General features: G+C 43.6%; 3 protein-coding genes across 4 annotated transcripts in view; 1 reads left to right on the forward strand and 2 right to left on the reverse strand.

The window, feature by feature from the left end:
* Positions 1-1,999, reverse strand: part of cdcp2 (CUB domain containing protein 2) — an 11,875-nt gene extending 9,876 nt beyond the window's left edge. The window contains exon 1 of the mRNA XM_017712265.2: positions 1,272-1,999. Within this exon, the coding sequence (XP_017567754.1) occupies positions 1,272-1,341 (70 nt within the window). The 5' untranslated portion in view covers positions 1,342-1,999. The remainder of the gene's footprint in view (positions 1-1,271) is intronic.
* Positions 2,000-3,405: 1,406 nt separating this feature from the next.
* LOC108436052 lies at positions 3,406-10,966 on the reverse strand. 2 transcript variants are annotated; one of them, XM_017712263.2, is made up of 4 exons: positions 10,508-10,966; positions 7,204-7,295; positions 6,305-6,420; positions 3,406-5,143 (listed from the first exon to the last, which is right to left on the reverse strand). In XM_017712263.2, exons 1-4 carry the CDS (start codon positions 10,778-10,780, stop codon positions 4,077-4,079), a joined length of 1,548 nt encoding a protein of 515 aa, XP_017567752.1. In that variant the 5' UTR covers positions 10,781-10,966; the 3' UTR covers positions 3,406-4,076. The 2 variants fall into 2 exon arrangements, with proteins under 2 accessions (XP_017567752.1, XP_017567753.1); XM_017712264.2 differs by lacking the exon at positions 10,508-10,966 and adding an exon at positions 8,469-8,618.
* Positions 10,967-11,879: 913 nt separating this feature from the next.
* On the forward strand, positions 11,880-24,118 carry mrpl37 (mitochondrial ribosomal protein L37). Its single transcript, XM_017712262.2, has 7 exons — positions 11,880-12,357; positions 14,229-14,412; positions 17,924-18,039; positions 19,185-19,370; positions 20,413-20,564; positions 21,786-21,989; positions 23,886-24,118. Exons 1-7 carry the CDS (start codon positions 12,030-12,032, stop codon positions 23,961-23,963), a joined length of 1,248 nt encoding a protein of 415 aa, XP_017567751.1. The 5' UTR covers positions 11,880-12,029; the 3' UTR covers positions 23,964-24,118.
* Positions 24,119-25,240: the final 1,122 nt, after the last annotated feature.

A 25,240-nucleotide genomic window follows, 5' to 3' on the forward strand; every position in this document is an offset into this window, starting at 1 on the left:
CTCTGATTGATGGATCTCACTCCACCAATTTGAAGAACCTTTTAGTCATGAAAAGGACCCCCTTAAAGAACCATCTTTTTAAGTGTAACAGTAGAAGAACCCTTTCTGGTGCTATTTAGAACTAAATAAAACACACTCCCCATCAATTTGATTAACCCTTTCATGACGCAAAGAAACTTTTAATCACACAAAGGGTTCTTTCAGTGTTTATGGTTCTACACAGAACCATTTTCGTTACGAAAGAACCATTGAAGAACCATCTTTTAAGTGTGTAAAGAAACACAGGCTTATAGTAAGGACTGCTTTTGAACAGTTGGTTGTCTGAAAGGGGGACTCCACCGATTTTTCAAAATTTCTGCATGAGTAAATGGCTGAGATGTAAACAAACTCATTCAGAGTGGTTTGGTGTGAAAAGCTCTGTTCTATACAGAACCTTTTGGAAAAGCGTTCTACATAGGACCATAAAAGCGCTCCGTTATTGTTACACACACTTGACATCGTAACAGTAGAAGAACCCTCTTTGGTTCTATATAGAACCAATTTAAAAACATCTTCAGCACATTCTCCATCAGTCTGAAGAACCATTTCATCTATGCAAAGAACCCGTCAGTCATGCAAAGGTACAGAACCATTTTCTTTACCTAAGGACCCCTTAAAGAACCATCTTTTTCTAACGTGTATAGTACTATCTAGAACCATTCTGTAAGGTAGCGAACCATTTACGCATTCATGTGACCACTGATGAAGGACTAGAGGATGACCAACACAAACTCTCTGACTTTATTAGACACTCCTACCTTGTCGGTCCACCTTGTAGATATAGAGTGGACAGTGAGTGGACACAGTGTTTAAAAACTCCAGCAGCACTGCTGTCTCTGATCCACTCAGACCAGCACAACACACACTAACACACCACCACCACGTCAGTGTTACTGCAGTGCTGAGAATGATCCACCACCCAAATAGTACCTGCTCTGTGAGGGTCCATGGGGGTCCTGACCACTGAAGAACAGGGTAACAGAGTATCAGAGAAACAGATGGACTACAGTCTGTAACTGTAGAACTACAGAGACCAGCTATACAGTAAGTGGAGCTGATAAAGTGGACAGTGAGCGCAGAAACGAGGAGGTGGTCAGAACGTTAGGCCAGATCAGTGTAAATAAGCGCTATGTGCTCAGAGGGTCCCCTGGTGGCTTGGGGGGGCCCTAAACCGCTTATACAGCAGTTTTAATTAAGAAAGCCTTTCCTTTTTATCTCTGTAACAGTCTTACCTTTCTTGGAAGCAGCCTTTCCAAAAACATACAGCAACTGAAGGCAGCCGAAGGCGATCCTTAACTCCATACCGTGACAGCTGTGACAGTCGGCCGTGGACAAGCGAGTGCGAAAGAACAGGAATTGTGTCAAACTCCTGAATGAAAGCCTGTGAGTGCAACACAACGCCACAGCCTCCGTCCAGGCCTGGATGCGGAACCTGATCCGAGGGCCACCCGCACCTTCTCCTCTACATATTAATGAACACTATCGAATGCACGCCGGCGGCTTGTCATGACACTGTTTAGAAAGCCAGCATGAAATGTTAATGATGGTTATACCAGCATGTACTGCCTTTTATTAACAGACAGCAATGAGGTAAGGGAACAGATGTAGGACCACGAACATCACTGATGCTGCTTTCATGCTTTTTCTGGTTTTGGTTCAAACATAAAAACATCTAAACTGGCTATAAATATCAACACAAACACACCCAGGACAATAAGGCTACATTCACATTATGCTGAAGTGGTACGAATCAGATTTTTGCCCTAATGCGACTCAGATCTGGTGTTTTCAGGGCTGTGTGAACACAAATCTGATCTTTTCAAATCTGACCGGAGTCACTTTTGTATGTGGTCCTCGATCGGATACGTATCCGATTTGTGGCCATGTGACCTTAATGTGATCGGAATTCATGCGCTTTTTTTCGCTGCCCCATCATTCAGCGTTACCGTGGCGACAGCGCCGAACAGACGTTAAAGCCTGTAAACGGTGGAAAAGCAGCTCGTCTCACCTTTTCCTCCTTCGTCTGGCTCTAATAACGAAGCTGAGAGCTGATCAGAGTTAATGATCTTCTCAGCGAAGCTCGTTCTGCTCGTTAGTTTGTGCTGATGATGCGGTGATTCAGTCACATGACGTTACTGAGTAGGACGAGCTCATGCGGCTCGTTTCAGGACACTGGTTCATCACATCAATGACAGATTTGAGCCACTTACCTAAACGAGCGTGAACCGTCGTGTCAGATCGGATTTGAATAAAATCGGATTTGAGCAATGAGGCTTGTAATGTGAACGTAGCTTATGACAATGAGTGCATTTAAATACACTTAATAATTTTATAACTGCAGAAAATCAGATTTGTCAACAATCTGATCAACGTGTTCACATGCACTTGAGTATTCAGATATTGGGGGAAAACTCTGGGTCTACAAGAGTCAGACAGTAATCAGATTTCTGCATTGCAGCCAATAAACTCACAGAAGTGACGTAAACGTAATATAAAGCAAACTTCATGGCTTCGTGTTTTTTTTCCTTTTTAAAACATTGCGCCACTTTACCTGAAAATACGAACGTCATCTAGAAGATGAGGAATATTTAAATCCGTCATTTCATCAAGCATGTATTTTGTGCCGTCTCACGGCGACGCTGCTCGCTTATTTCCAGTACAGCCGTCTGTTTTCACACATGCACAGATTGAGAAATCTGAAAAAAATCACAGTAAGAGTTCACAGCACTGAGAAATCTGATTACTGGGCTAAAATCCAGCCTCTTTATCAGAGTTCTTAATCAGACCTTCATCCGGTCTAAAAAATTCAGAGTGTGCTGATTACATGACCATTCAAATAATCAGATAAACAGCAGAAATCAGATCACGATTAGTTTATTGAGTGCTTATAAACGCACTGACTGTCTTATAGGGAAATCAGTGACTGACATTCAGTACTGTTCAAAACAAGAGGGCACTATTTATTTAATTTCCAGGCGAAATGGCCATTAAGTTCAAGTTACAAATTTTTCAGTGTCTATGTGTAAAATATTTTATATATATATATATATATATATATATATATATAAAAAGCAGGAAACATATGACACAGAAATTACACTGAAGCCTCAACCACCTAATACAATTTCTTTTAACAGTACCGTCTCAGACATAAAGGTAAACTGTCACTGGGGTGGGACCCTCAAGGGTTCATCTCAGTACCTTCAGTCAGGGAACATAACTGAACCATAATCCACTGAGATGATCTGTTCTAAGCTGTACTGACTCCACACACCCCGCCTCGCCTCGCCTCCAGGCTTTTACTCTACTGCTCTGTTTTAAAACATTCGGTTATGAAAAGGTACAAATACCAACTTTTCACCTGGAGGAACTGATTTAAGCTTCACAATCAGACCTTAAACCACTGCTGGCAGTTTGAGGGAACATTTACATTGTTTGTACCTTAATAAACGAAAAATGTACCTGCAGAGAACCTTCATTTCTAACAGTGTGCTTCAGTATTTGGTGTGTCCATTCTTTGCCTTCTAGAACATATTTCTCTGCACCTCCAAAGTTCTGTCTCAGAAGTTGGTTTAACATATTCTGTGCAGGTTTCAAGTAATCGCATTACAAATTTAGCCTCATCAGTCCTTCAGACCCGTCCAGATGTCCAGTTTTGATGTTCTAGAGCAAATCATCTTTTTGTCCATTTCTTCTTCGTCTTGACAGCTGCGCATCCTTTCACACCCACAGTGTTGAGGTTCCTTCTTTAGAAGATGAAAGTACTGTTTCTCTGACAGTTTTGTTGGTCTACCATGGTTGACAGGAGTCCCATTCTCTCTGTCCTTTGGTAATTCTTCAGTTTTAGAGACTCTTGTTTTTTTCCTCTTTGAGACTGAAGTTACTTATGGCCCTCAGATGTTCAGCTCCGTGGACATGGCCTTCCTGAGGCACATCTCAGAAACTCAATAACCCTCCTTTGTAGCCATAAGTATGGCGAGAGGGATCCCCATTTAGAAAGTGCTCCAAGCTACCAGGTCAGCACAAGTCATCAATTTTTAAGCGATGTGGGGCTGAAAGTTGGACAGCATGCTTACCACAAACCAGATCTCATTGATGTTCTTCAGTCCCGTGTGCGAAACCCTGTTTGACACAATCTTGAACTTCTTGATTTTGCCTATTGCTCTATCGACGAGCACCCTGTGCTTGGCCGCGGTCTTGGTGGTTTGTGTGCCCATGCTGCAAGTCTGTGTCCTCGATTTTGCAGTGGGGGACACGTCAAGTTTGAGCCCTAGTTTCTTGACATCGGTGTCGAGGAGGAAGCCTTTCTGTGCCATCAGTGCGTCCCCTTTATGAAGGTAGCCACACATGATGAGATTTTTAAGCTGTGCTGTAATTCCACACTGATTAAACACGTCCCGGTCAGACACGGATCCACCAAACAGATTTGACACAAACATCACGGACCCGCGAGGGTCGCAAGCTATCAGGCATTTACCCGCCGACTTGTGCTCGGAATAACTTTTAATCTCAGTGCAATCCAAGATCGCAAACGTTGTTGGATATTCGTTTTTGTAGTCTGTGGGCATCTGGGAAGCGATTATGTCTCTGTGAGGCCATGTGGGTATCTGACCTAACTTGTTATATAAGTAAGGGATCCACGAGCGGAAAATGATGCTCACACTTGGAGGATCGATCTGAAATCTGAACGCCAAATCTTTCACGTCGAAGTTGTTCCTTAGTTTCATAAGAACGAGTAAGAACTGCACGCGCAGCGGCATGCTTTTGACCGACTTAGTTGACCTCAGAAACGTAAGCGGCACCTCAGACTGTGGGGCGTGTGCGCTCCTGGGAAGTCCAAAAAAGGCACACAGGTGGTTGTACTGGTCGTAGGAAAATCCTGTGCAGTACTCAAAGTACTTGGGAACAGTGCTGTAGTGAACTGCTTCAGGCGTCAGACGCCCACAATTTAATAAGCTTCTATCAGGTGTTAAACACTCCTGTTGCTTTGGCTTTTTAAGGGCTTCAGCCTCTTCCTGCTGCTTTCTCACTGTTCTTGTGCCTCCTTTGAAGTTCTCAGTCAACATGCTTGTCTCACCGTGTGTTTGCTGCATACATGCCTGCCCTGGAAAACGAAACAAAAAAGAGAAAATGTATAACTTACTGCAAAAATATATTATAATTCACATTATACAGAGTGATTCGTCCAATTTCAACACGCCATATTTTTCCAACTGTGAGGAACCAATCACAATCCAATTGTGACTGTCAGTGGAAGACGGCTCCCTTCGGTTTGCGAGGAGATGCGACCCCTGAGTAGAAAGCGTTCTGCGCTCTCCACGTCAATAAGAGTGAATCAGTCATAACTGTGCAGTGTGATTTTCATGGGCCGTGAAGCTCCAACAGCTCAGAGCGTTTGTCGTTGGTTCCAAAGCACTGGATGATCTCCGAAATCGCACTGAAAGAGCCGTGAGTTCAGTGACCAGACATGCTCAATCCAGTATGGGATGAGTTTGACCGTGGCGTTGATGTCGTCTGTGTGGCTGGAGGAGGTTCATATTGAGCACAAACTTTATGCTCATTTAAACCATTTACAGTTCACTGCACTGTTCTGTAATGATTTACACGTGAAATAAATCGTTTTGAAGGCAAGGCAAGGCAAGGCAAGTTTATTTATATAGCACCTTTCATACACAACGGTCATTCAAAGTGCTTTACAAATGAAAAAATACAGAAAAATGTAATTAAAGTAAATAAAATAAAATTTATGTAAATTAAACATTTTTTAAAAAATAATTAAAACAACAGATTTAAAAGAAGTTAATCAAATTTAAAAGAAGGAGATAAAAAATTAGAATAAAAATAAGAAACATGATTAAAACAATAGATATAAAGAAGTTAAATGAAAGAGGATAAGAGTGCCGTTACAGGATAAAAGTGGATTAAACTGAGCTAAAGTCCTGCTCAAACAGGAAGGTTTTCATTCTGGATTTAAAAGTGTCGAGTGTTGGGGCTCTTCTGATGCTCTCTGTCAACTGGTTCCATTTCAGAGCAGCGTAGCTAAATGCCGCCTCTCCGTGTTTAGTTTTTACCTTAGGCTGCACTAACTGACCAGTTCCTGATGATCTGAGAGTTCTGCCCGGCTCATATTGCTGGAGCACATCTAATAAATATACTGGTCCTGCACTGATTATTATCAGGCTGCAGGTAAACATGGCTAGTGATTCAGAAAGATTCCCTGACCTGAAGGTGCTGATACTTCACTGATGTAGGGAAGCAGACGTACCTTTTGATTCTTCAGTTTTCTCTTGAGCTTCACCAGTAGCTGTAGCACTGGATAGCCACACCATGGTGTCTTTGTGATGATTCACGTCCCCAAGGGAAACTGGGGCCGGGCAATGCCTGGAAAGGCAAAATATCACTCATTCATTTCTAATTATCACAGATTTTGTGCCCTGGTGTTTAAATTACATTATTAAAATTTGCTGAAAATTTCAGTAAAACTGCCACCGTTCAAAACTACCATTCAAAGTTTTGCAATCACTATTTAGAATGAAAAACCTAAAACAATTTTTATTATATATTTACAATTTTTATACACACACACACACACACACACATCACACACACACACACACACACCCCAATATATATATATATATATATATATATATATAAATAAAAATCTGATGCAGATAAATGTATAATTTATACAGTATCAGTATCAATCAATTTCACAGCTTTCAACTAATTAGTGTGAAGCAGTGCACCTGTTAGATGTGTCTATATTGATGAACAGGGCCCTAGAAGATTCTGACTGACTAAATATTTCATTAGATCACTGAAAATGAAGATCTAATAACAATAATCTAGAACGCCTCATATTAGAAAAGTGGTAATCAAGGTAACGGGTAGATACCTTGAGAAAAAAATCACTGCAAATACATCATTAAGGTACATAATCTACAGTACACAGTTACAGTATCTAAAAATCTTTGAAATGCTAAACAAAGCATCTAAAAAAAAAAAAAAAAAAAAACAACTGGTGTCCAGCTTATAAGATTTAAACTTGCATATAAATCTACAAGACTTCAGTCTTATTGCATATAGAATTACACAATATCGATAGTTGAATATTACTACTACTATTATTATTATAGAGGAGGCAAGGCAATAAAAACATACCGTTTCTGTCGGCGGGGTCTGCTGGCTGCAGTCTCGGCCCTGGCATCCACAGGGATGGGGGTAGTATCAGTGGGCCGTCCATGAGTGACGTGCTAGAGAAGGCAAGGTATAAAGAGGAATTCAGGCCTAAAATTAGTGTTAAATGTTTAATCGGTGTTTAACATGCTATGCTGTCTAATTGCAGCATTGCATCCCTCAGCCTCATCAGTTGGATAAAATCCACAATATCATTTATTTTTTTTATTCAAGTGCTCCCTCACTACAATACCCAGCACATCTGTGTAACTCTTACCTCAGTCACTGATTTTTTTCTTTATTAATGACACAATTAACTGGACAAATACCGCCCAGTATAACACAGCCTCTCTAGTATCTCTGGATAGGCTCCAGCACCCCCCTCGACCCTGAGGGAGAAGCGGCTTAGAAAGTGTGTGTGTGTGTGTGTGTGTGTGTGTGTGTGTGTATGTGGGCAATATGGAAAAATAACATCACGATACTTCAAAACATTGTCACAACACACAATTTGCCTCACAATATTTAGTTTCTGAGCTTTGATAAGTTGGAAAAAGTATGACTACAATGGCTTTTATTCACTGCTTAACACACACACTGCTGCACTAAATCCAATGAACCAGGATTGCTCTTTATTTGTGATGAGGCACGCAGTCGGTGTTCTTTAGGTGCCCATCACTGTTGCTGTTTTGAAAAGACTTTTGAAAGACTAAAGTCGGTCACCCTCTCACATCTAAAGACAATGTCACAGGTTTCGGTCACAGACTATGATTTTGCAAAGACTAGAAATCTTGCAGGGTCACTATTTACAAGACTATTTATCTATTTTTAAGATTATTCCCCATCATTGACAGGCAGATGAACCCTTCTCCTTCTCCACCGTGAGGTGGTACAGATGGGAAGATACGCTGGCTGGGCGTGTAAAGATCTGGGGTTCAGAGCAGGTCACTGCTGAGCTGTATACTCTGGCAGATCATCACCCAGAATCTTTAATTAATTTTTTTTAATGTGCAGTCTCTTTTTTAATTTGACGAAGATTTACACATCTACGCAACATGCAGCAATTCAGCACTGCTGATGGGGCACTATGAACCAAAACAAACAAACAAAATAAATAAACAAAGGGGGAAAAAAAACATGGATGATTCTTCAATGTTGACATTCTTAAAGACGTCTGCGCATTCGCTTACATCACTGTTACTCCGAGAACATGAAATATTAAAACCCGTCAGTTTACATTTTAAACTGATTACCGTATTAAAGTGGAGCAGATTTGCAGATTTCAGGCAGTCACGCATGCATTTTCCCTCTCGCTCGCTGTCTGTCTCTCTCGCTGTCTGTCTGTCTCGCTCGCTGTCTGTCTCGCTCGCTGTCTGTCTGTCTGTCTCGCTGTCTGTCTGTCTGTCTGTCTGTCTGTCTGTCTGTCTCGCTCGCTCGCTGTCTGTGTCTCGCTCGCTCGCTGTCTGGCTGTGTCTCGCTCGCTCGCTGTCTGTGTCTCGCTCGCTCGCTGTCTGTGTCTCGCTCGCTCGCTGTCTGGCTGTGTCTCGCTCGCTCGCTGTCTGGCTGTGTCTCTCTCGCTCGCTGTCTGGCTGTGTCTCTCTCGCTCGCTGTCTGGCTGTGTCTCTCTCGCTCGCTGTCTGGCTGTGTCTCTCTCGCTCGCTGTCTGGCTGTGTCTCTCTCGCTCGCTGTCTGTCTGTCGCTCTCGCTCGCTGTCTGTCTGTGTCTCTCTCGCTCGCTGTCTGTCTGTCTCTCTCGCTCGCTGTCTGTCTGTCTCTCTCGCTCGCTGTCTGGCTGTGTCTCTCTCGCTCGCTGTCTGGCTGTGTCTCTCTCGCTCGCTGTCTGGCTGTGTCTCTCTCGCTCGCTGTCTGGCTGTGTCTCTCTCGCTCGCTGTCTGGCTGTGTCTCTCTCGCTCGCTGTCTGTCTGTCTCTCTCGCTCGCTGTCTGTCTGTGTCTCTCTCGCTCGCTGTCTGTCTGTCTCTCTCGCTCGCTGTCTGTCTGTGTCTCTCTCGCTGGCTGTCTGTCTGTGTCTCTCTCGCTCGCTGTCTGTCTGTCTCTCTCGCTCGCTGTCTGTCTGTGTCTCTCTCGCTCGCTGTCTGTCTGTCTCTCTCGCTCGCTGTCTGTCTGTCTCTCTCGCTCGCTGTCTGTCTGTGTCTCTCTCGCTGTCTGTCTGTCTGTGTCTCTCTCGCTGTCTGTCTGTGTCTCTCTCGCTCGCTGTCTGTCTGTGTCTCTCTCGCTCGCTGTCTGTCTGTCTGTTTCTCTCTCGCTCGCTGTCTGTCTGTCTGTGTCTCTCTCGCTCGCTGTCTGTGTCTCTATCGCTCGCTGATGATGATGATGAGCCAAAGACACGGATCTGAACTGGAGGAGGATGAAGGCTGTGTTCCCTCACCGGCCCCATTCGCCTGGAGAACAGGATCAAACGCGCATTTCTCACAGTTGTGGATAAAAAAGAGACTTAAGACTTTGACATAAGAGCTCTTAAGTCACGTTGGCCACCAACTACTTACAAAACTCGTACAAGCCAAGTTACATTAAGCGCAATAATCACAGCGCCGCTTTATTTTGCTTATTTTATGAACCACAACACTGAAGTAGCCCGACCTGCTAACATGCTAAGCTAACTAGCCTGGCCGCTATCGAAAAAAAATATTGTTTTAAAGACTTTTATTTCAAACCTGGACTAAAAGGGATCATATGTGGTGTAACTTAGGTTTTATGTGAATATCTGCCGAGCCGCCTGCTGGCTGAGTTTTAGCTACAGCCGCTACGAGTTCGTTTGTTTGTTTATTTATTTACGGTTAGCTTGGCGCTAGCGATGCTAACGGAATTAGCATCAGTGCTACTTGTGCGAATCGGCCGATAAACACTGCGGTGTGTTACTGACAAGCATCTGAATCCCGAGTCTCGATGTCAGTGAAATGAAGAAGTTCAAGAAATGGCTTAAATATTCCGTCCTAGAAATGTCAGTGTGGTTAATCAGAGCACAACGGTCAGCGGTTAGCAGTCCGTCGTACTGGCGGCCAGTTCGCCCGGTTTGAACGCGTAATCGAGGCGACAGCGACTCAGAGTTCCCCCTCCAGGGACCGAGCCGGTGTCCGAGCTCGTATTTACTGCGTACGGATTCATAACATGCAGAACAAGTGAGCCAACAGGGCAGGTTAGCCTCGTCAGTCAGCCGAGACGCCTGCAGCTGAGCACCGGCTCTGCTGCTCGGCTGCAGCCACCGTGTCCGCCCCTGAGCGCCGCCTTACTGGTTAACTCTAACGCCGCAAACCCACAAATAGCGCACACTCACCGGCTGCGAACCTGAGTCTCCCGCCGGGCCACACAAAGTGGGAAGCGCCCCGTCTTTCAGGAGTAAGAGCTGCGAGAATCCAGCGTTGAACTGCGCTCGGTTCCTGAAGCTGTCCTCCGTGAAGTGCCGGGCGCACAGCACGACGTTTGGGACAGTGGAGGGAACCGAGGGGAAGATGAACCTCAGCCACTGGCTTCTTTGTGGTTCTGCCTTTGGCAGCGCGTACAGCGGAGATTTCCCCTCACAGCGGAGAACACAGCGCCTTCTCGACATGGCCAGACTCAACAAGCTCGCACCGGCCTCCGGCAGCGGAGCCAGAGAGCCGGTTTATTTACCTACAAACTCCGTGTGACCGCTGGGAGCCAAGCTAGCCGTAGGCGGACAATAAGGATTGTGTTACAAGATTGCGTCATCTTATAACAACGGGGAAAGGGCCGGAGCCGCTTTATGAGGAGCCTGTCCCCCTTATGTCAAAAATCAGGCCTGCTGAACAGCAGAGGGCGCCCGCGAGCGAGTCCTCAATGAATGGGAGTGAATGGAGCCCAACGGCTAAAAACGAAGTTAAAATAGTTTCTAACCACTCGCCCAGAACCTTTCTTTAATTTCAGAAAGCAGAAAGATGTGTTTCACAAAAAAAGCAAAGAAAACTCGCCAATATTTCAATACATTTAAGATTACAAATCCGCACCTTTAATTTAAATGTGTTCATCGTTTGCATGTGAACAAAATGTATTGCCATTTTCATGTAGAAACGATGTACGCAACTGAATCGAGTAAATTTAATATACTACCAGAGAACTTGTAGAGAGGAGAATCACCACTCTAATGTCTTCAGGTTTCTCAAACGCTAGAGGGCGCTCCCGAGCCCAAAATGAATGGGTTGATATGGAGCATTTGAGCGAAATCATAGTTTATTAATGTTTAAACATTTTTAGTGTAAAAGAATGCGGTAATTTCCTGACAACAGAGCAGCATAAAGCGTTTTAACACCGCTGTTATATTTTTAAGAGCTTTTATAAAACAGCGCCTCTTGTAGGTCCATGACGTCAGTGAGCGCGAACAGCCAATGAGCTGCTCCGCTCGCCCATCAATCATCAGGCTCTAGCAGTAAAGCCCGCCTCCTGCTGCTCAAACCCCGTTTGCTGTAGAAATAAAGGACAATGTTGGCGAGTTTTCTTTCTTTTTTTAGTGAAATACATCCGTCTAGTTTCTAAAATGAAAGGAAAGTTCTGGGCGAGTGGTTAGAAACTAGTTTAACTTCGTTTTTAGCCGTTGGGCTCCATTCACTCCCATTCATTGAGGACTCGCTCGCGGGCGCCCTCTGCTGTTCAGCAGGCCTGTTAGCCGCGCCGCTGTTTCTGTGACGTCACTCGGAGAGGAAGCACGAACCCACGTGTCTGAGGAGCATGGCTGCCTCCTGAAGGAAAATGACCATAAATGTCAAAGCGGACTGTTTGCTCTGTTTACTATTTAAAAAGCCACAGGTTTAGCTGTTCGAAGCTGCGCTCAGACGCTCTGTAAAATGTTTCAGGCAGCTGTTAGTAGCGCGGTGTGTCCTGTAGTGAAGGACCTGAGGGTGTTTGTGCCCCGCCGTCTGTCTCTCAGTGCGGGTCTGAGTGCTCGAGCTCCGCGCCCGAAGCCCCGGGAGGTGCCGCAGATCGCCGGGCTGGAACGGATCTCCTACGCCGAGCGGATGCACTATGTGCCCGGCTTGGCAAAGCCGGAGATGCCGACGTGGGAGCGGGGCTGGAAGGACCCGAGACAGAACCGATCACCCAAACCCGAGCAGATGGAGCTCTACAGAGAGAAACCCTGCTACATCTACACCCAGACCACCAACGCTCTGGAGGGTAAGAGTGCAGATAGCTCGGCAAGTACAACGTATTCACCTGCAAGTGTCAGAAAACGAAAGCTTCAATAAATAGGTGTGATATCAAAGACACTATATGACCAAAACTATGTGGACACCCCTCCTAAATTTTGAGTTCAGCTGTTTGCTGGCAGGTCACAGACATGCAGTCTCCATAGACAAGCACTGGCTGTTTAAATGTGGTTGTGTCATAGCTGTCATAGGATGCCACCTTTTCCACAAATCAGTTCATGAAATTGCCAGCCCAGCTAGGTCTGCCCTGGTCAACTGTAAGTGCTATTATTGTGAAATGGAAACATGTAAGAGCAACAGCATCTCAACCGTGAAGCGGGAGACGGTGGAATCTCACATTCCGCGGCCGCTGAGCGCTAAAGCACATAAAAGTCACCTGTTCTCGGTTGCATCGCTCACTACAGAGTCCCAGACTGTCTCTGGAAGCAGCATCAGCGCAACTGTCTATCAGGAGGTTCATGAAATGGTTTTAATCAGAATCGAGCTTTATTGGCCAGGCTTTGGTTACAGGAGCTTACAGTGCAGAATATCAGACAAACATTTACATGTAGTGAATAAAATAAAATAAATATTAAAAAAAATAAAACATGCATTCCTACCATCACACACACACACACACACACACACACACACACACACACACACACACAGTCATACCTGTAACCTTTACCTTGTGCAAAGTATGAGTGTGAAGTTAAAGTGCTGAGTGCAGCAGCAGTTAAAGGGTGTATAGTGGCAGAGAAAGGGATCAGGAACACTCAGATAAGTGGGGTAATATGGCAGGTAAGTGGGGTAATATGGCAGGTGAGTGGGGTAATATGGCAGGTGAGTGGGGTAATATGGCAGGTAAGTGGGGTAATATGGCAGGTGAGTAAGATGCTAGAATAAAACACTAGTTGAGATGGCAGTTCCAGAGGATGGAGTTGAGTGATACTGTATACCAGTACAATTAGAAGTGCAGTTTAGAAGCTGTAATATTGTTTATATGTAGTAGTTAACTGTTCAAGAGAGTGATGGCTTGTGGGAAGAAGCTCATCTGTAGCCTGGATGTCCTGATCCTCATCTGGCTGAAGCGCCGGTCTGAGGGACGGAGCTGGAACAGGTGGTGGCCGGGCTGAGCAGCAGCACACAAGCCTGTGTTCATTATGTGAAACACCAGGCGTCGGCTGGAGTGGTGTAAAGCACTGCCACTGGACTCTGAAGCAGTGGAAATAGTGTCTGTTGCGCTGATCTGAGTGGATCAGACACAGCAGTTCTGCTGGAGTTTTTCCAGGCGTCCTGTGGGCAGTGTCCTGTGATTGCTGATGAAGGACTAAAGGATGACCAACGAAACTGTGCAGCAGCAGATGAGCTGTGGTCTTTGACTTTACATCTACAAGGTGGACTGACATGGTAGGAGTGTCTAATAGAGTGGACAGTGAGTGGACACAGTGTTTCAAAACTCCAGCAGCACTGCTGTGTCCACCAACACATCACCACCACGTGAGTGTTACCGCAGTGCTGAGAATGATCCACCACCCAAATAGAACCTGCTCTGTGAGGGTCCATGGGGGTCCTGACCACAGAGTATCAGAGAAACAGATGGACTACAGTCTGTAACTGTAGAACTACAGAGCGCAGTTATACAGTAAGTGGAGCTGATAAGATGGACAGTGACCATAGAAACAAGGACATAATATCGTGTATGATTGGTGTATATTAACACACACTAGAACATCAGTGTATAAACACACACATACAGACCAAGAAACACGCCACAAAGATAGGAATACGTGTGTGTGTGTGTGTGTGTGTGTGTGTGTGTGTGTTTGTCTAATCAATGCTCCTCTCTCTGTTCAGGTGTCCGACAGGCCCTGTGGCTCACTAAAGCCAAACTCGTCGCAGGCTTACCTGAGCAGATTGCCTCGTTAGCGGAGGATTCGGCCAATCAGATCGGCGATCAGGATGAGCGAGTGCAGAACGCCATCAGACACGCCCGCTTCTGGGACACCACAGAAAACCGGCCTTCCAGAGAGAGGTTCTGGTGAGGAACCTTCTCTGTAAACATTGATCTGTTCGAAAGGCTTACAGACACAGTGTTGAGCTGAAAAGGGCTTTGCGTTCACATGCAAATCACAATAAATGGCTTTCTGGCAACATACTAAACTCACATTTTTGCATAATTTAGTTGTTGAGATGTAAACGAAGTCAGTTTGGCTTGGGTCACCATCACTACCGCACAAATATAGCCGTTTTATTTACTATCCAAAATGAATCCGGGACTATTTTTTCCTTATAACTCCCTGCATGTGTCCCTCCGCCATGAGTGGAATTTAAAAATATGGACACACCCTTTTCAAAACTGCCATAAAACAGTGTCTCAGACATCAGGCAGTTTAATAATAACCATTTAATGTCATGACTTTCAGAGGGAGCTTTCAGAGGTGGACGTCTGGTTCCTATCACTTCTGTTATAATGTTTCTCTACAGTGAACTCTACGATTTCATATCAAAGCACTCTGAATGACCTTGTTTACATCTTGATGGTGGAGTTTTGCAGAAATTTCCCATTTTATCTATGAAAAAGCTGCTCGTTACTGTGGGCCAAAGCAAGAGCACACAAACTTGATTGTACTGTTTTTCAACCCGGATGTGGGGGGACAGATTTTATGTGTTTATTTATGTATTTGCAGAAAAGTCTCCTTATTATTTCTAGTATTATAACATTATGTGCTGCAAAAAAATGAAACTTGGCTCTTTTTGCATATAATTTTCCACCACAATGTATTATTTTAGACGACTGCGCCACCTTGTGGCCAAAATGATGTTTAACTAGGACATAATTTAACCACATTGTGCAACGTCACCACATTAAAAAAAGACTTTGAAATTGTCACCTCTAAGTACGACCCAGGAGCACCTTGTGGCACCTTTGTCACAGGGTAGAACCGGTTCTTTAGTATCCTCCTCGGCTCTCCTGGTCTCTGTAATTGGCTCAGGCTCTTCGATATGCTGAGTGGCATTTGGCCCGGCGCTGCTCTGACAGGGTGTTGAATTTAATGACGGTCATTAAACACAGAGCAGTCTGCCGGCCGAGCAGGGGGCCGCTCCGTAAAGCCTTTATTAATTAATTTTGCCCCCAGGCAGCCTGCTATTCGTGGGAGTCTCTTCGCCAAAGCTTTGATACCCCTCCTGCCCCCTCTGAAACGCTGCCCTTTGGAGGCCTTTTCATCAGCCGGCCTCTGCTCTCTGTATCGTTTCTCTCCACGCTGAAGTCCAGCATGCTGCAATATATAGAAAGACCATTAAACTGAATTCAGCTGACATTTCCTATAGAACTTAATTAACCAATTAATGTCCATATCTGAAAAGGTACGTTTTTGATACATACGTGCTCTTTCCTTATTATACCAAGTTTGTGTTGCAGATAAAGGGGTTAAGTTTGAAATGCAAAATTACGACTGAATATTCACTGTATTTCCAAAAGTATTCGCCCGTCTGGCTTCACACGCGTATGAGCTTGAGTGACATCCAATTCTTAATCCATAGCGTTTAATATGGTGTCGGCCCACCCTTTGCAGCTATAACAGCTTCAACTCTTCTGGGAAGGCTTTCCACAAGGGTTAGGAGTGTGTTTATGGGAAATTTTGACCGTTCTTCCAGAAGTGCATTTGTGAGGTCAGACACTGATGTTGGACGAGAAGGCCTGGCTCACAGTCTCCGCTCTAATTCATCCCAAAGCTGTTCTATCAGGTTGAGGTCAGGACTCTGTGCAGGCCAGTCAAGTTCTTCCACACCAAACTGGCTCATCCGTGTCTTTATGGACCTGCTTTGTGCACTGGTGTGCAGTCATGTTGGAACAGGAAGGGGCCGTCCCCAAACTGTTCCCACAAAGTTGGGAGAATGAAATTGTCCAAAATCTCTTGGTGCTGAAGCTTTAAGAGTTCCTTTCACTGGAACTAAGGGGCCGAGCCCAACTCCTGAAAAACACCCCCACACCATGATCCCCCCTCCACCAAACTTTACACTTGGCAGAATGCAGTCAGACAAGTACCGTCTCCTGGCAACCGCCAAACCCAGACTCATCCATCGGATTGCCAGATGGAGAAGCGTGATTGGTCACTCCAGAGAACACGTCTCCACTGCTCTAGAGTCCAGTGGCGGCGCTTTACACCACTGCATTCCACGCTTTACATTGCGCTTGGTGATGTAAGGCTTGGATGCAGCTGCTCGGCCATGGAAACCCATTCCATGAAGCTCTCTATGCTGTTCTTGAGCTGATCTGAAGGCCACATGAAGTTTGGAGGTCTGTAGTGATCGACTCTCAAAGTCAGTGACCTCTGCGCACTATGCCCCTCAGCATCCGCTGACCCCGCTCTGTCATTTTACGTGGCCGACCACTTCGTGGCTGAGTTGCTGTCATTCCCAATCACTTCCACTTTGTTATAATCCCACTGACAGTGGACTGTGGAATATTTAGTAGTGAGGAAATTTCACGACTGGACTTGCTGCTCAGGTGGCGTCCGATCACGGTACCACGCTGGAATTCACTGAGCTCCTGAGAGCGACCCATTCTTTCACTAATGTCTGTAGAAGCAGTCTGCAGGCCTAGGGGCTCGGCTTTATACACCTGTGGCCATGGAAGTGATTGGAACACCTGAATTCAAGGATTTGGATAGATGAATACTTTTGGAAATACAGTGTACATGTTATTTGTATGTCTTCTTTGATGTGTATTGTCAGTTATTATATTACAAAGAGAAAAAAAATAGTCCTATTGGGCTATTTTTGTTGGACCATTCATTATCAAATGTTCACTCGATATAAACATTAAAATAATGTAAAAATAAAATAATAAACCTGAAGAAATGGAATTAGGAGGTTTTAATATGTTGTCTTAAACATTTTAGACGCTAAGTGGTATTTTTAGATGTTTTAATTGATATTTATTCTACTATAATTACATAAATGCAGTATATTTTGCTCAGTTTCTCAGTCTTAAGAGTGATCATCACTTCTGGATCATCAATTCTGGTTATTAATTTTATTAGAACTTCATTCTGGATATTTATTTTATTATATCTTATTTATAGCTTCATTCTGTATGTAAATTATATTAGAAATTCATTGTTATTTATTATGGGTATTAATAACATCAAAACTTTTCTGGAAATTAATTTAGTTTGAACCTAATTTTCGATGTTGCTGTTATTATGAAGTCACCGTGGAAATTCATCCTTTTGGATATTAATTTTATAAATTAATTCCTGATGTTTTACAGCTTTTAATTAAATGGCGTGTCCATCAGCTCTGGACGTGACTAACATTTTAATTCATTCATTCATTTTTCTTTTTTCATGCATTACAGCTTCTGTATTAGTGTGAAATGCTCGACATGCACGGTTCTGATCTTTACTATCCTGCTTTACGTTTATCTGAAACACAATGTCGATTGTTGACACTGATTGCAGCCTTTTGAACAGCTGTGTGTTTGTCTCCTCTGTTTTAGACAGTGTGATGATTTCACATCCAGTTTTTTTCTTATTCTTCTGCAGTCCGTCTCTCCTGAACAACCTGCTGCACCTGTGCGGAGGGCTGCAGGTCACTCGCCCCGGCCTGGCCAGGAGGATGCTGGCAGATAAATACAGCCTGGCAGCCAGCTGGAGCAGAGGTGAGTCGACCACTGGGGCTATGATGTAGAAGGCATTGTTTTGCTTTGGCTCTACAAATAACAAGGGATGCAAATTCTGAGAAATTTGATGACTATTTGTCATTATGCAGCAATTAATCACCAACTGTCAGAATATACAGAATAAACAGTGCATGAACATCCAATAGTAAATTAACAGAGCTATATATACACACACACACTGCTCAAAAAAATAAAGGGAACACTTAAACAACACAATATAACTCCAAGTAAATCAAACTTCTGTGAAATCAAACTGTCCACTTAGGAAGCAACACTGACAATCAATTTCACAGCTGTTGTGCAAATGGAACAGACAACAGGTGGAGATTACTGGCAATTAGCAAGACACACTCAATAAAGGAGTGGTTCTGCAGGTGGGACCACAGACCACTTCTCAGCAAAATGACCTTCAGCATGACCGGTTTGGCAGTGGGTCAGTAATGGTGTGGGGTGGCATTTCTTTGGAGGGCCGCACAGCCCTCCATGTGCTCACCAGTGGTAGCCTGACTGCCATTAGGTACCGAGATGAGATCCTCAGACCCCTTGTGAGACCATATGCTGGTGCGGTTGGCCCTGGGTTCCTCCTAATGCAGGACAATGCTAGACCTCATGTGGCTGGAGTGTGTCATACAAGGTTTTCTTCCGACAACAGTGATCTCTCTCTCTCTCTCTCTCTCTCTCTCTCTTTCTTTCTTTCTTTCTTTCTTTCTATATCTCTCTCTCTCTCTTTCTTTCTTTCTGTCTATATTTCTTTCTTTCTTTTTTTTTCTTTCTCTCTTTCGGTCCCTCTCTCTCTCTATCTCTCTCTCTCTCTCTCTATCTCTCTCTCTCTCTCTCTCTCTGTGTGTGTGTGTGTGTGTGTGTGTGTGTGTGTGTGTGTGTGTGTGTGTGTGTGTGTATATATATATATATATGTGTGTATATATATATATATATATATATATATATATATATATATATATATATATATATATATATATATATATAAATATCCATCATTTTCTTGTAATCAACAGTGTTTCACAACTGATTATTACAGTGCAACATCAGAGCGATACGAGCTCACATAATTATTAAACTAAGCAGTCAGACTTGTCAAGTAACTCTTTTCTGTGTTCTCTCAGGTGAGGATTTGTTTCAGATCCGTGGTCAGAACGGGCTGCTTTTAAACAGCATGACCCCGCTGCCTGTGGTGGCTGGACAGGAGGAGGTTCAGTCAACAGCTGAACACGTCCTGGAGACCTTCTACCCCATCTCCCCCACCATCGACCTGCAGTGCGCTCACGTCTACGAACAGAAAAACTCCACAGGTTAGTTTTCCTATATTTCCTTTAGTAAAACCTACGCTCTGCATTTGAGAGATCAGGGTTTATTTCAGTTCTCAGGACCTCACACACACAAACTGGTTCTTATGGAGTTATTGAGCATTAGGGCTAAGATTAAGACCAGGGTTAGGATTAGGTTAGAGGGTTAGATGTTTAATAGATATTAATATTTATTTAGTTCAGTGTGTGTTGAAGACAAAAAGCACGTCTGTTAATAGCAAAGTGGTCTGTTTTCTAACTCCACAGTTAACCCTTGTGTGGTGTTGATGTTGTTACTCAGTGGTCTGGTGGACCTATTGCATTACAAGTGGCCAGTGTAGGGTTCTTTAGCAGCTGTAGCCAGTCAGCAGCTTGTCAATGTTCTACACCCACACCCACACACACTCACTAACAGCAGGCCATGTAGGAGGAGAACAGAGTGAAGGACACGGCACCTCCACACTTTTACTCCCTGCGGGTTCAGCCCAGCATTATGTGTAATATAAATGTGTGGCAGGTGAACAGTGTGAAGACCCTGAAAATGGGTTATTTCATATGTTCCTCACAGAAAAAGATGAAAGACCACTGTTAGAAACGAAGGATCTGTGCAGGTAGATTTTTCATTCATAAGGGTACAAACAATATAAATGTTCCCTCAAAGGTGCAGCAGTGGCTTTAAGGTCCAACTGTGAACCTTAAATCAGTTTCTCCAGGTGAAAAGTTGGTATTTGTTCCTTTTCATAACCGAATGTTTTAAAACAGAGCAGTAGAATAAAAGCCTGGAGGCGAGGCGAGGCAGGGTGTGTGGAGTCAGTACAGCTTAGAACAGATCATCTCAGTGGATGATGGTTCAGTTATGTTCCCTGACTGAAGGTACTGAGATGGACCCTTGAGGGGACCACCCCAGTGACGAGGGGTCCTACCCCAGTATGGGAGGCAAATCCTGCCAAAAAGGAAATGAAACTGTAATATGGAAATGTACATACCCCGGAGACAGTTGAGTGCCTTTATTTCTGAGAGTGTGCTGTCTCTGTTTTCTGGTGTTTAGGTTTCAGAGAGGACTATCCATACCCTCACGCTCACACTCTGTATGTGATGGAGGCTGGAACCACTCGTAAGCTGTACCCCGAGCAGCTCCGGGCTAAGATGATCATGTTCACTTTTGGGAATGCCCTAGCACGCGCCCGAGCCCTTCATGGAGTAAGACCTTCACTTCCTTTAGTGTTCATTCACCCGTAGAAGTCACATTTAATGTGGATGGTAAAAAAAAATCTATTGATTTATTTACAGTGCGGTAAAGCCGGACACCACCCTTTATTCCTTTCATCTCCAGTCAAAATGGCTATTAAGTCAAAGTTCTCCACTTTTCAGATTAAAATTTTCCAGATATTCAGTGAGTCACTCTTTACCTTCATTCCAGCTTTCATTCTTTTCAGGAGATTCACTTTCAGTTCCTCAAAGAATCTGCAGACATGCCTCCAAAGTTCAGGCTGGTTAGGTCTTCTGAGTCCATCGGTCAGTCCATCGTTCGGTTCTTTGTTTGATGTGTCCGTCTCCTTTTCTCAGTGAGGTTCTTCTTGATCAGCTACACGTCCTTTCAGACCCACAGCGCTGAGTGGTCTTCTCACAGTGGAAGGATGGACAGAAATTCCTGTGGATGTTTTCAGATCTGAAGCAGCTTGATCTTCTCCTCTCTCTCAGAGATCAAAGCTTTCAGTGCTGTTTATCTGATGGGGGCAGATCTGGGGTCAACTAGGTCTTCCAGGTGGTTGTTAAGAGTCCCATTTTCTCTCCAGATTGGTAGCAGAAACTGCTACTTTTTCCACTCATCTTCAATTGACTCTCTTCTTTCTTATGCATGTGAATTATTTTATATCGAATCTCCTCAGAAATATTTCCTGAACAATTAATAACTTTAACATAATGACTGTTTTGACTGGAAATTAATAAATGAAGGGTGGTCTCTGACCTGACCGTGACACAGTACTGTATGTCCTTAAGGACAGATCTTAAACCTTCAGTTCGGACAATGTGTTTGTGAGTAGGAGAGGAGGTATTTTATTGTGTTTTGAATTTGATGAATGTGTGCAGTCTTGTTTTACACAAATGTTCTTCGGACCTCAGACTCAAACCTGTCCATTCCAGATGTAAATGTAATTTATGAGACTAACCATGTAATAAATTATCCTGTTACATTACAAGTAGTACCACAAAATAAACAATAAACAATAATAAAACAGCAGTAATAACTCAGAACAAGCAGTTTAGCAGTTCAGCTTTATGTAAATGAGATCTTCTGACCTTCTCCCAGCATTTCATGCACTTTAATAGCCTTACTATGACTTTTGCTAGACGTGTTCTTTCACACTGAACAGTGCAGAGAGAAGTTTCTGAGTGTAACCAGCATTTGTCTTCTCACAGAATGAGCCCAAGGTCCTGGAGAAGCCCATCGTAGTGCAGAGTGTGGCCACTAACGGCCGTGTCTTCCAGTTTGTGGTTTTCCAGCTCAACACCACGGCACTGGAGTCCGACAGTGGTGTGAAGAACCTGGTGTGGGTGGACGCAGACCAGCCGCTCTACGAATTCGCCAAGGTCCGGCCTCTAATCAAGAAGAAGGTTGTGCAGGTAGGTGCTCTAAAGCTTTATCCTAGTGGCATTTCTGTTTTTTTGTGCTGGCCACACAAGAACAGGAGTGGAGACTCGAGGAAAAAGAAATTTAATGAGTGCGCATCTTCCCAACCAAGCAAGTCTAACTCTGCTTACACAGCCATCAAACTTCTAGTCACTCCGGAAAACACACCCTCTAGTTGTCTCTTTGTCTAAACAACCCCGAAAACCCCACTACTTGATGGGCGGCTGCCTCTGCCTTTGTAATTAAAATAGAGGTTTTGAGGCCCACCTGGGAAATTTAGTCTCCCCCACCAGAAACCAGGATGTCTCCTTCAACAAATGGCATTGCTAGATTGAGGAGCTATAGATAACCAGATGTGAAATAGGCTGACCACTGGGGGTCGTTACATGACAAAGGACCGGTTCTCTGCAGCCCCAACACAAAATGCAAAGGAGAATAACACGAAAGGCAAGGAAAACAAAAGAATGCTCAAGAAAAGATACAAAGTTAGTCAAAGCAAATAAAGTGAAATAAAATAATATTTAATACTAGTATGGATTTTTTTCAAAAACAACCACAAAATCATTTTATGAAGTGGATAGTTCCAGTCCTAAAATCTGATTGGCTGAGCGGCATTCGAATCCACAATATTCCCACACCTATGAACTCTTTATTACACCCTTGTGCTGTTAATGGAATAATCTTTGACTCTCATGCTGCTCGCACGGACCCCCGGGTGTACTGACGAAGTAAGAACCCAGTTTTTATTTAAAATGAGGGGCTGACAGCTTATGTTCTGAACTAGAACCAGGCTGGTCAGATAGCTAACAGGCTAAAAGATAAACACCAGCCTGAACATTAATATCACAGACTTGAATTGAAGTACTTACCGTATGATTTACTGTAAAATGGCAACATAAGTCACTTGAGTGGATTACACACTTCACATGTTAGTGTTTGTCAGAAGTCACGTCAGACCCGGGCTGAATCCCAAACGGCTCTGTACTCCCTAAATAGTGTGCTAGATATGAACGTTTAGTAATTCTAGCCTCTACAGCCACACAGTGAATCATTTATCGAGTGAGGATGTGTCCGAGTATCAAATGACTATTGCTTAGCTGTATTTTGCTCTGTTGGGCTGCAGGATCCAGTATTTAAATTCCTACGTAGTGCACTAGGTAGGGAGCAGGGAGCCGTTTGAGATTCAGCCCCAGCGTGAGAAGAGGGCGCCGCTGGATTGGTGCTAAATAAGATTCACAGCTTCTCGTGGCTTATTGTCTCTATATACCCAAGTGAAAACGTTTATGGTACCTGGTTAATAACTTTATTTGGTGATGTTTTAATAGGTCTGTTAGATGACCAGTAAGCTTTATGCAAAGACCATTAGAGTGAACCAGAATGATCCTGGGAAGAACCATCAGGGCCTTCTAAGCCTTCAGAAAAGACCTGATGATTTCTGTAAATAACAGAAAATGCATCACTGTAATTTTTATTAAATGTAATCAATGTGCTTGTAGATTTTTCAAGCGTTGGACTAATACTCTGGTTTCATTGTTAAACTTTGGTTGGAAACAAAAACTGGAAAATGATCCAATCAGGATTGTTTTCTCTGTGGTATCTAGGTAGATTCAGCTGAGGGAGCTCTCCCATTGGTCAGGACTTCAGGAGCTGAACTGAAGGCCTCACACTTGGATTAACAACCAACATAATTAGGAAGTGACAGAGGAATCAACCAGTCATGTTTTGATTTACTGTGGAACCAAATTTGTAAAAAAAAAAAAAATCTTTGCACGTTCTAGATACATTACCACGTGTGAATGAGCCGTAGTCTAAGCAGATTTCAGTCGTTAGGAATAGAAAACATTTTTAGGTTTGGGTTCTCTAACTGTATTCTCCTCTTGTGCCCGCAGGTTCCTGCTGGTTTATCAGGATATCAGCCGGACACCTTCAAGAAATTCCTGGCTCTCTACCTCCATGGAGCAGTATGAACGTCCAGAGAACCAACAATAGCCTTTTCAACATTACCATGGAATATTTTACACAAAGTTTCCTTAATGGGGGAAAAAAATAAAAAAAACCCTCCTCCAGTCTTTTCCTTTTTTCACACTGATCTCAAGTAAAGCCAACGACAGAACAAACATCACATGTTCATATATGTTTGTTTATTTCAAGGAGGAGCAGGAAAATTGAGTTGCATTCATTATCAGATTCATATGGATGGTAAAATAATTTAATCGGTAAAATGTAACAAGTCATTCTTATGTTTCTGCTTAGCTTCGTTTCAGATGAACAGTGTAAACAATATACATTCTTATGGCAGAAAAATATAATACAGCAGGTGCTATAGGTCCAGAGAGGCGTTGGAGCTCTAGAACAGCTTCGGGAAAGACGAAAGCTTCATAGAGATAACGAATGTATCAAAATAGATCAAATTTAATCGTCTGTCGTCTTCTAGTGCGCTTCCTCACACGTGGATAAGAACATAAGCATGAGAAGAAAGCACTTACACATGATAGCAGATTACGTGCGACGGAGGAGACGAGCATTCGATCTCCTGAGAAGAGAATATTTCAATCTGCGAATTAAGAAATGAAAGTGAGCCTTGAGACTGCTGCACTGAATTTACTCGATACAGCATTTCCACAACGGTAAACGATATTACATCACCACAATTATTCTGTTTGGTGTAATATTGTTCTTGCTGATGTGGAACGTCTGTAAATCAAGTCAATTCAATGCACGTTTCAGCATAAAAATAAGATCATCCTGCCAAGCTTCAGGCGTACTGTACTGCACTCATACCCCTGCCTTACTGCTGCTTCTCATCCACAAGCTTGTACGTGATTAACATGCCAAAAAGGCACAGGTGGCGTTTTCCCACCAGGCAGCGCGATACACTTCTAAATCGCATTTCATCCTCATTTCCACTGCTAAGTGAACCGTACCGTACGAGGCGGCTCAATTTGGCTGCGCCTTGCTGGGGTGACAAGCTGGTATTTACAGTCGTGTGCAAAAGTTCGGGCCCCCTTGGCCAAATGACGTTTTTGTTGCTTGTCTAAGTGAAAAGTCAACACACTCGTCTACAGAGAACAAAAAAAAAAAAAGTTATACCACCTATTGTACGCGTTCAGTTTTTTCCATTTCAACTCAACAAATAGAAATGGCACATTAAGTTTGCTAAAAATGCCGTATTTAGGTGATTTCTCTCAAAAAACAAATAGAATTGGTGCATTACATCAGCTAAAAATGCCATATTTAGGTGATT

The sequence above is a fragment of the Pygocentrus nattereri genome, chromosome 19 (assembly GCF_015220715.1).
Source record: "Pygocentrus nattereri isolate fPygNat1 chromosome 19, fPygNat1.pri, whole genome shotgun sequence".
Classification (NCBI taxonomy): Eukaryota; Metazoa; Chordata; class Actinopteri; order Characiformes; family Serrasalmidae; genus Pygocentrus; species Pygocentrus nattereri.

Bases quoted from the DNA above. Each gene is read 5' to 3' on its own strand.
- mrpl37 (XM_017712262.2), top strand. From the start codon at position 12,030: ATGTTTCAGGCAGCTGTTAGTAGCGCGGTGTGTCCTGTAGTGAAGGAC. The intron at 12,358-14,228 runs GTAAGAGTGCAG...CTCTCTGTTCAG, and splicing joins GACCACCAACGCTCTGGAGG to GTGTCCGACAGGCCCTGTGG. The intron at 21,990-23,885 runs GTAGGTGCTCTA...TTGTGCCCGCAG, and splicing joins TCAAGAAGAAGGTTGTGCAG to GTTCCTGCTGGTTTATCAGG.
- LOC108436052 (XM_017712263.2), bottom strand. From the start codon at position 10,780: ATGTCGAGAAGGCGCTGTGTTCTCCGCTGTGAGGGGAAATCTCCGCTG. The intron at 7,296-10,507 runs GTGAGTGTGCGC...TGCCTTCTCTAG, and splicing joins GAGACTCAGGTTCGCAGCCG to CACGTCACTCATGGACGGCC. The intron at 5,144-6,304 runs GTACGTCTGCTT...TTCGTTTTCCAG, and splicing joins GAAAACTGAAGAATCAAAAG to GGCAGGCATGTATGCAGCAA.